The sequence below is a fragment of the Augochlora pura genome, chromosome 8, assembly GCF_028453695.1.
Source record: "Augochlora pura isolate Apur16 chromosome 8, APUR_v2.2.1, whole genome shotgun sequence".
Taxonomy (NCBI): domain Eukaryota; kingdom Metazoa; phylum Arthropoda; class Insecta; order Hymenoptera; family Halictidae; genus Augochlora; species Augochlora pura.
In genome coordinates this window covers 9,739,221-9,749,097 of record NC_135779.1, presented here as the reverse complement: position 1 = coordinate 9,749,097, position 9,877 = coordinate 9,739,221, and the positions used below count along the sequence as shown (strand labels likewise).

The following is a 9,877-nucleotide window of genomic DNA, read 5'->3' as shown; positions in this document are numbered from 1 at the left end:
ATGGAAACCAGCGCGTCTTCTTTCGTTAGCCAAAATGCTACGCAATCTAGTGCACAAAGAAAGTTTTATCAATGGGTGCTACGTTGGATAAACGGAGTACCGCCGCCGAACACCGAATCGTACGATGCTGTGAGGCCTGATTTACCGATTTTAGCCGCTTTCTTCCAAGCGATTGGCTTCAAACTTCTTTTAATGGACAAATCCAACGAGTCGGGAAAAAAAGATGAGGAAAATAACTCAACTTGTCAGTCTGGCACTCTAAAAGTTGCCATCGAGTGCAGCTCCTCGAAAATGAAAGCTGTTTTGGAATTGGAAGGCGTTACATGTCGATGTCCTAATCCTGATCACATCAATGACGCGTCCTTTTGGAGCGTCAGTGGTACTGGACACTCAAGACTTACTGTATGTTTCAATTATTTATGTCTTCTAGTACTCGACGCTTCAGGTGTAAATATTTTTAAACCGTACAAATCTTGATAAACAAAAAAAACTTCAGCACTATTTTAACATTGAACGCCGTTGATTAAATTTTCATTTCAGCAAATTGTTCTTCTGGATCACTACCAAATTTGTTGCAGGACAACGTATCACGCAAAGTGATGGAAACCGGCAGCAATTTGCTGCCCCGTCTGCCAAAAGACGTTACACAAATCTTGCGAGACGTGTCGCAGAGATTGTTCGACACGATTTCCTACGTACCAGACGTGAACCGTAATACAGACGTAAATTTGAACATATCTCGTTCAAGTAATACATTTCTCGAAACGACAATTTCGAACGACAATTTGCGAGAAGAGATCGGCGTTTCGCGCAGCAACACAGCTCCGGAAATCTACTTACGCGGGTGTAATGTGAGTTCGAAAAGGGAGTTACAAATTTTTCGAATTAGCAAGTCGTAATCTGTTGCAGAGACTTCCTGAAGATCAAATGGGTCGGAGTGGAACTCCGCTTCCAGCGAAGCCTGTTTTGCAACGTCAAAGAACATGGGACATCGAAACCGGAAATATAGAAGAGCCGCGGCCATCGCTGCCTACAATTATCACGAGTTCTCCAACCATACCGCATGATTTGTCCCAATCTTTGGATCAGCTCTCTGTGTCTGGAGAAGAAGATCAAAAAAACCTGGTTGAACATATTATCGGAGCTAAAGCCGAGTTAGATAAGGCTCTCAAGATGCTGACCGGGAAGTCGTTTGTCTTGAATGACGCCTCTCTTAACAAAGGTCATTATTGAATAAACATTGCGTTTAGTATAATTTCTGAACAGTTGAAGAGTGATTTTAAATATTCTTTCAACAGATTCTTTATCCGTGAAATCGGAACTAGCAAAAATTTCGCTGGTTCCGAGCGTCACTTCGCTGAAGAAGACGCGAACAAGTGTGGCCAGCAATATAAAGCCATTGCCAAGTACGAGTTCTTTTACGAAAGAGACGCAGGCATTGGTGAGAGCAGTTCCGAGAAATGTACTGCAAACGCCAAGATCACCGCGGACACAGAGAATCAGCGACCCGATTCCTCCTTCTGCAATGAAAAAAAGTATTCAAACGGAACAAGAGAATGCAAAATTACAATTCCGTCGTCGTAGCTTCTATCTTCCATCGTCGCATACAGGGCTGTCTTTACCGTCGAAACCCATTGACATAGGACAGAAGAACAATGTGAATAAACTAACTGTTACGGCTGAATCGAACTTGTTAAATAGGTATGCCGTTAGTTGATTCGATAAATTGAAATTATTAATTGAGACGTGAAAAGAAACAGTGCTGATTTGATATTTTAGGCCCCGTACGATATTGAAAACTCCGACAAAAACTCGAATCGCTACACCGAAAAAGTTTGGGCTGTTAAATACACCTACTGGAAGGACATCGATGCTGAAGCCACCCACGAAAGTTCCACAGACGAACAAAGCTGTCATTGCAAAGCCGGTTGCATTACCCGCGAATTCAAATTGCAGCAGTGCAAAATAATAAACCAGTTTTTATTTATATTATCTTTATTCTATTTTATTATCGAGAACGTATTTTTTCTATTTGAACGAACTTTAATGAAGAGTCGCCCAAATGAGTGTCGAATTATTTAAACATTTAAGTCGATGTATTGGTAATGAGAGTGAAGATATAATACGTATTATTAAAGTTTTTTTTAACAACTTTTAAATATTTGAAAAACAAATTTTATCGGCAGTCGTAAAGTAGACGTCTTACTTAAAATAACGAGATCGTGTCATCTATATTAGAACTTTTGTACTATTTGATATTGCTAAATTGTTCATTAAAAGAGGGCGCTGACTTTGAACACTAAATCTCATAAGGTAGCACGTCTTCTACATCTCGTGCGTGTTGTAACAATTCAAATTAGTGATCAAGAACTTTGAAGAATAACTGCATAAAAAGAGGTACCTGCACCAGAGATTAAATAGTCAGCATTCGTCAGAATTAACTAGTATAATAACTATAATCATAGAATGAATAAGAAGTACCAAAACTTATGTAATTCGATTGATTTTCGTTAAATATGACAATATCTCCAGTGATCATGGCGTATGTGAGTTTCCTTTTTTAAAATTATGCGCAATACAATCTATACAATTTACTGTTACAACAAGAACAATTTTATTTAATAAATATGTAAGATTGTAACAAAGTATAAACATCGATTTTAATTTCTGCAATAAGTCTTTCTATTACAATTATCTGGAAGCTATTTCTAACATTTCATTTACATCAACTATTTTTTCCCTTGGCTTTCCCAATTTTTTTCCTCTTTCACATTCCATTTTGTCGATCTTTTTCCAGTCATTATACGACACCGAACGTATATTTTTCTGTTCCAGAATTTGGCGCAAGCCTACTGATCCAGATTTGTTTTCTGTAGCCGAAAGTTCCTTATTTATCAATCCACCGACATAGAATGCATTCGTCATCGTCGATAATATCACGCCAACAGGACCTGTTGCAACCCAGCCAGCTGCGTAAATATTATCTGCAACTTTGCCTGTTGTATTTTTGACGCGACCATTCTTGGTATCGAATGGTAGCGATACATCAATAGAGATCGATTTATAACCAATACTACGGAACACCAAACCGCATGGAATCTCTTCAACTAATTCGGTAGGTACTGCTATTTGTTTTTGTAAATCATTTCCTTCGAGTCTGTTTACCGATAGCTTAACACTGCTGACACTGCCAGAGCCTAGAAATTCTATAGGACTTCTTAAAAATATCGGGTTTAACTGCCTTACGCTGGACGTTGTGTTCGTAGGTGTCTCTTCCAAGGACTTAAGCATGAGTTCCGTCAGTCTTTTGCGTGGTCTCGCCAAGCTACCAACTTTGTTCTTTACGCTTTCAAAGTCAGCCGAACGCCAGTAAGTTTTACAATCATCTAATTTGATTATCTCGCGTAATTCTGCTATTGTAAAAGCAGCTTGCAGTGGTCCTCTTCTTCCGACCAGCGAGACTTTGCGCACTTTGCTTTTCGATAGCTGTTCTAAGGCAAATGAGGTTATATCGGTATTCTGAAACAGCAGAAATATATTCAAATTAGGGAAGCGTAATTATAGACACACCATTCTTAATTATTTCATATACACCTTTAATTTGTCCACTGGTGTTAACAAAATTCTTGCAATGTCTATAGCAACATTGCCTTGGCCTAGTACAACTGCTTCTTCTACATCCAAGTTCGGTTTTAAATTGCTATCTGCTGGCACTCCATTATACCAACCAACAAATCGTCGACCTGATATTACATTATTCAAATTTTCACCAGATATATTAAACTCTTTGTCCTCTTCTGCTCCGTATGTCTGTAACAATGTGATACTATATACTCAGTTTTAAAGTTCAGCAAATGTAAACACTCTTCCATGGTACATACCAACAAAACTGTATGATAAATTTCTTGTAATTGTTTTATGGTAACATCTTTTCCTACATTAACGTTTCCTATAAATTGAAAACGTGGATTAGACGCTGTTTTTTCAAAAGTATGAATAACGTTCTTAACTTCTGGATGGTCTGGAGCTACTCCAAAACGTACCAAACCAAATGGTACTGGTAATTTTTCCAATACGTCAACATGCACATCACTGGAAGTCTGCAGGAAGTCATTGTATTAGGAGTGTACTGTATTTATATCGATCCTTGAACATACCTTTAACAATTGCTGTGCAGCATAAAAACCTGCAGGTCCTGCACCCACAATGCAAACTTTTGGTATAACATTTTTAGTTGAAAATAGTCGGAGGCAACTGCCAATAGTAGAAATTTTCATGACAGTAATTTACACTGATCTAAAAGTAATAGATTAAAAATTGCATTTTCTTATCATGTGCTGTTTGTACATATAAAAACATAAAGTTTTCAAAAAGGAGGCAGCCAAAATCTATTTCCTTTGAACATATTGTGACAACAAAAGTTCAAGAAAAGGAATACACCAGTTGGAAGTGATAATTTTAATTTATTACATCAAAAGTATTGATAAAACTTTGACATTTATATATTATAGAAGCCTTGCGAGTCACTTTCCTTCTTTAATATGCTTTTCTATTGTAGTGAAAACGTAATGAATGTATGATTTGATAATCCAGTGATTAGTATTCACGGCTGGGAAGAAAAGATCACTTTCTAGAAAGAAGAAAGAATATGATAGAAATATAGTGTACAACATATACATGTGACTGGAATACACTAATAATTTCTTACCATATAGAGTCGTTGGAGGAATTATTTGCAAAACAGCAATTTCTGCTTGTTTTATATTAGAAGAGGTAGCTTTGATATCAATGAAATATTTCAGTATTTCCTTGTTACAACGATAATATTCTAATGTAATTACTGATCCAGTATCAATAGAGTGTTGAATTGTAAGTGAATCAAAAGAACAACTCAATAGATGGAGAAGCCCTACATTAAGACAAGTAAGCAATGAATAACCAACTAACACTAAAGTATCTTCAGTGTCAAGGCTCTGCAGTACTTCACAAATGTCAATAATAATTTTGTTGCTATCATAAATATCTGTATATTTGAATGTTAAAATTTTATGTCCTCGTTTATTGAGTATCCTTTCTTTCAATCTATTGACTTTTTCAATATTCGGATATTCTATTTTATGTCCCATGCTGGCAAGAATATCATCTACTTTTGTCTTTATTCTAAGCATACCATCCTTACACAATCTTGAGGACAATACCCTATGAAATGCTTTTCCCAATGAAATTTGTAAATCTCCTGGTAATTTTTTGACAGTGAACTACAAAGAAAATGGTTATTTTAGTTTTTAGTGTTTCTACTATAATAAAATTTGAAGTTTAGTCAAAATAAAATCATCTTACTTTGACAGTTGTATTTGGAGGATACTCAATCTTTAATTTATTAGAATCATCATGAAGAGCTTTTAATTGATCCCATAGTGCTAAATGATGTCGTTCATAACGTTCATTGTAAGATCCAAGTACCATTCTTACAACTTTAACACCCGGACATCTTGATAGTTTTTTAAATCCCACAATATTTCCCGATGTCAATTTTCTTACATTATAATGTGTCATATATTTCTCAATAACTTGATTATGGATTTCCTTTATATTATCAAGCATACAACTATCATACATAAATGTAATAATGTTATTCATTATGGCTTGACTTTGGTGATACTTGAAAAATTTACTACACTCTGTGATCTTTGATATAAATGAACATGGAATATCATCCTTATTAAACATAACTTTTTCAGAACCACATTCGTAGTATTTTATAAACTCCTTGAGGTATGGTAGCACAAGAGACTGCCCCTTGAAATTTGTGCAAACAACATAACTTTCTGAATTTCCTTCTTTACTTGTTGCTGGTTTGACTATGTTAACTTCATTAAAACAGCAACATAGAAAATAAATGAGGCAGACTGAATGGCATTCGAAAGTTGTAAAGATTTTCAACAAAAAACTACCCCCAGTTTGCAAAAGATGTAGAGCAGCTACAGTTTCACAGAAGTGTAAATGTGCTACTATATTTTCTTGTTCCCCTGGATCATCCGTACAATCTATACTACCATCAGCAGTGACTAGAAATACATTGTTACAAGGTTGTGACATCTTTATGAGTTCATTCAAATTTTCTATATTCATGAGGTCTCCTGTATTATCCTTTCCAAAGCACCAATGATCTAATGTATGTTTTATGAATCTATCATCACCAATCATTTTATAAGAGGAACAGCCTTCATAATATGGATTTAATGTTGTAGCAGTCCAATCCCATTGAATTTCGGGTACATTTGTTTTTAACCAGTGATTTAAAGATGTTATAAATGCTCCAGGTGCTTCACATAAATGGATAGACTTAAAGCATTTGCCATTGTTATTAATGTAAGTTACTGGTACTAGAGGGAAGGATGACACTATTTCGAAGAACTTACACCATGCCTGAGTCAAAAATTCTGACTTAATGTGGGTTTTCAAATATGGCACAACCCCCTTTGCGCTGTTTCTATTTTCTGTATGTAGATGCCATTTTTCGAGGTTGTAATTATTTAAAAAACTTTTTGTGTCATTTAACTCATTCTTTAATGCTTGCAACTGTTCGATTTTCCACACAGAACACGTAAACATTGACTGTGGATCAGGTAACGAATAACATTCGCCATTGGCGAGTAAGAAACGTTTGTTAAATAAATTATTTACGTGTTCCTTTGTATCTCGATTTGTTAAATGTAGAACATCCGTGGTTGATGTTTGTTCTTTACTTTGTACAGGTTCTTGTGTTTCCATTGTTTGCCTACTTATTTGTATATTTTCATTTTTAATTATAGAAAGTATTATCCATGAAGATAACAAAAAAAGCTAAAGTATAGCAGTCTCTTTTTCAACGTAGAGTTATTGCAAATATTTTAAGATTAAGGTTAGTTCTCTGTATCCTACTGTTTGGCTGTCTCCTTTCTCTGACATATGCACGTGAATATCTCACCTTTTTACAACAAAAAACCAGAAAGTATTTTCCATTTATTATTTTCTAAAATTCTGATGCTCTTACCTACATGAATAATATCAATTATACTTATAAAATAGAACAATACAGCAGACAATAGAGAGAAAGAGAATGGTACCCATCAGATTTCATACGTGGCTGTACATATGAGTAGTAAACAAAGCTTGCTAGTACGCCTGCTTACGGCGTCACTCTTTCTGCGCATTTGTTCGATTGGCACGCCATCTGAGGCACACGTCGTGGGATTCTATTAAGTTAGTGCGTTTGAAAGTCGGATTTTTAAGTGCATGTATAAAACGGTATGTATATCTTTTTTCAAAAGCCGTTTATTTAACACTAAACCTACCATGCGCGGTCAAATGACCGTTTTTGAAATTTCGTTTAGAATTTCTCGTATACAACGTTACTGTATCACCATGTAGCTTCTTGACTTTTCCTATAACATACATACAATCCATTTTTCAATATTCACAATTTTCTTTATTACTTACTTTCCAAAAAAATTTATAGCATGTCTAGTATACCACGAGCGGCCATTTGACCATTTGAAAAATTCATGTTATTTACGACTATATTCTTCGATAAGCGCACTCCAGAAATTGTTTTACGAGTCTACAATGTAATTGTGGATCTACAGTGTAGAAAAACGCGCGATTGGAAAAAATGCATGGCTTTCTCTTTATCGAAGAGAAAGAGTTTCGAAATCAAATCGCAAGAGATAATGAATTTATTAACGCAAAACATCTCTGCTTCCATCGATTATTGTCACTAACATGTTAAATGTAAAAATAGAAAAGTGAATGCTTAACCATACTTCTAATGATCGGAAATGTTATAAATTTTTAGACATCGGAAATAATAAATTTATTAGTGAAAGATATTTTTATAAAAATAATGAATTAGCAATATGAAAATCATTGCTGACCGTTACTGACAGGTAGGCGTCCTGCGCAATGTTGTTTTTCATTTCCTCAGTCTGTTATTGTCCTCGCAAGCATGTAAACGTGTTTCGTAAGACGGTCCTCGAAAATATTCTAACTAAATTTTTCCGATTCAAGATGGACTTCCATTGGCTACTGCTGACCCTTGGTCCACCTGTGGTCACTCGTGGCCATCGTCGTAATCAGTTGTGGTCATTCAAGTGGTAATCAGTGGTCATTAATACGATGAGGTAATTAAGTGAGTACTTAATACTGTATACAAGTCAAAATTAATTTTTCCAAGTATTAAATTGCAAGTGACATTGAATTTATTAACGCAAAAACTTCTCGAGTTATTCCTGTCGAAAAAAATTATTTCACATCTCTGATTCCATCGATTACTGTCACTAACATGTTAAATGTAAAAATAGAAAAGTGAATGCTTGACCATACTTCTAATTATCGGAAACGTTATAAATTTTTAGACATCGGAAATAATAAATTTATTAGTGAAAGATATTTTTATAAATAATGAATAGCAAAAGAAAATCATTGCTGACCGTTACTGACAGGTAGGCGTCCTGCGCAATGTTGTTTTTCAATTGGTTAGTCTGTTGTTGTCATTGTAAGTATGTAGACGTGATTCGAAAACCGCTCCTCGAAAATATTCTAACGAAATTTTTCTGATTCAAGATGGACTTCCATTGATTACTGCTGACCCTTGGTCCACCTGTGGTCACTAGCGGCCATCGTAGTAGTAAGTTGTGGTAATTGAAGTGGTAATCAGTGGTCATTAATTCGATGAGGTAGTTAAGTGAGTTTTTTAATATTATATGCAAGTCAAAATTAATTTTTCTAAGTATTAAATTGCAAGAGACAACGAATTTATTAACGCAAAAATTTCTCGAGTTATTCCTGTTGAAAAAAATTATTTCACATCTCTCATTCCATCGATTATTGTCACTAACATGTTAAATGTGAAAATAGAAAACTGAATGCTTGACCATACTTCTAATTATCGGAAATGTTATAAATTTTTATACATCGGAAATAATAAATTTATTAGTGAAAGATATTTTTATAAAAATAATGAATTAGCAATATGAAAATCATTGCTGACCGTTACTGACAGGTAGGCGTCCTGCGCAATGTTGTTTTTCATTTCCTCAGTCTGTTATTGTCCTCGCAAGCATGTAAACGTGTTTCGTAAGACGGTCCTCGAAAATATTCTAACTAAATTTTTCCGATTCAAGATGGACTTCCATTGGCTACTGCTGACCCTTGGTCCACCTGTGGTCACTCGTGGCCATCGTCGTAATCAGTTGTGGTCATTCAAGTGGTAATCAGTGGTCATTAATACGATGAGGTAATTAAGTGAGTACTTAATACTGTATACAAGTCAAAATTAATTTTTCCAAGTATTAAATTGCAAGTGACATTGAATTTATTAACGCAAAAACTTCTCGAGTTATTCCTGTCGAAAAAAATTATTTCACATCTCTGATTCCATCGATTACTGTCACTAACATGTTAAATGTAAAAATAGAAAAGTGAATGCTTGACCATACTTCTAATTATCGGAAACGTTATAAATTTTTAGACATCGGAAATAATAAATTTATTGGTGAAAGAAATATTATGAAATCAGGAATAAGCAATATGCAAATCATTGTTGACCGTTACTGAAAGTAAGGCGTCCTGCGCAATGTTGTTTTTCATTTCCTCAGTCTGTTATTGTCCTCGAAAGTATGTAAACGTGCTTCGTACGACCGTTACTGAAAGTTAGGCGTCCTGCGCAATGTTGATTTTCATTTCCTCAGTCTGTTATTGTCCTCGAAAGTATGTAAACGTGTTTCGTACGACGGTCCTCGAAAATATTCTGACTAAATTTTTCCGATTCAAGATGGACTTCCATTGACTACTGCTGACCCTTGGTCCACCTGTGGTCACTAGCGGCCATCGTAGT

At 35.2% G+C, this 9,877-nt stretch overlaps 3 protein-coding genes across 4 annotated transcripts; 1 reads left to right on the top strand and 2 right to left on the bottom strand.

Annotated features, from left to right (window-relative positions):
• Positions 1-2,491, top strand: LOC144474627 (uncharacterized). The gene is made up of 5 exons (XM_078189727.1): positions 1-402; positions 579-851; positions 910-1,222; positions 1,299-1,701; positions 1,780-2,491. The coding sequence occupies exons 1-5, from the start codon at positions 1-3 to the stop codon at positions 1,967-1,969; spliced, it is 1,581 nt and encodes a 526-aa protein (XP_078045853.1). The 3' UTR covers positions 1,970-2,491.
• A 94-nt stretch (positions 2,492-2,585) lies between these two features.
• On the bottom strand, positions 2,586-7,128 carry Dare (NADPH:adrenodoxin oxidoreductase, mitochondrial). Its single transcript, XM_078189728.1, has 5 exons — positions 6,971-7,128; positions 4,158-4,296; positions 3,882-4,100; positions 3,595-3,810; positions 2,586-3,519 (listed from the first exon to the last, which is right to left on the bottom strand). Exons 2-5 carry the CDS (start codon positions 4,275-4,277, stop codon positions 2,692-2,694), a joined length of 1,383 nt encoding a protein of 460 aa, XP_078045854.1. The 5' UTR covers positions 4,278-4,296; positions 6,971-7,128; the 3' UTR covers positions 2,586-2,691.
• On the bottom strand, positions 4,350-7,142 carry Aft (cap methyltransferase 2). Of its 2 annotated transcripts, XM_078189726.1 has the most exons (4): positions 7,037-7,142; positions 5,341-6,970; positions 4,709-5,258; positions 4,350-4,630 (listed from the first exon to the last, which is right to left on the bottom strand). In XM_078189726.1, exons 2-4 carry the CDS (start codon positions 6,772-6,774, stop codon positions 4,524-4,526), a joined length of 2,091 nt encoding a protein of 696 aa, XP_078045852.1. In that variant the 5' UTR covers positions 6,775-6,970; positions 7,037-7,142; the 3' UTR covers positions 4,350-4,523. The 2 variants fall into 2 exon arrangements, with proteins under 2 accessions (XP_078045852.1, XP_078045850.1); XM_078189724.1 differs by lacking the exon at positions 7,037-7,142 and having other exon boundaries at positions 5,341-6,972.
• Positions 7,143-9,877: the final 2,735 nt, after the last annotated feature.

Bases quoted from the DNA above. Each gene is read 5' to 3' on its own strand.
- Dare (XM_078189728.1), bottom strand. From the start codon at position 4,277: ATGAAAATTTCTACTATTGGCAGTTGCCTCCGACTATTTTCAACTAAA. The intron at 4,101-4,157 runs GTATGTTCAAGG...GACTTCCTGCAG, and splicing joins CTGCACAGCAATTGTTAAAG to ACTTCCAGTGATGTGCATGT. The intron at 3,811-3,881 runs GTATGTACCATG...ACATTGTTACAG, and splicing joins TTTATCATACAGTTTTGTTG to ACATACGGAGCAGAAGAGGA.
- Aft (XM_078189726.1), bottom strand. From the start codon at position 6,774: ATGGAAACACAAGAACCTGTACAAAGTAAAGAACAAACATCAACCACG. The intron at 5,259-5,340 runs GTAAGATGATTT...TTTTCTTTGTAG, and splicing joins CTCCAAATACAACTGTCAAA to TTCACTGTCAAAAAATTACC. The intron at 4,631-4,708 runs GTAAGAAATTAT...TCTTCTTTCTAG, and splicing joins TCCTCCAACGACTCTATATG to AAAGTGATCTTTTCTTCCCA.
- LOC144474627 (XM_078189727.1), top strand. From the start codon at position 1: ATGGAAACCAGCGCGTCTTCTTTCGTTAGCCAAAATGCTACGCAATCT. The intron at 403-578 runs GTATGTTTCAAT...AATTTGTTGCAG, and splicing joins CTGGACACTCAAGACTTACT to GACAACGTATCACGCAAAGT. The intron at 852-909 runs GTGAGTTCGAAA...AATCTGTTGCAG, and splicing joins TCTACTTACGCGGGTGTAAT to AGACTTCCTGAAGATCAAAT.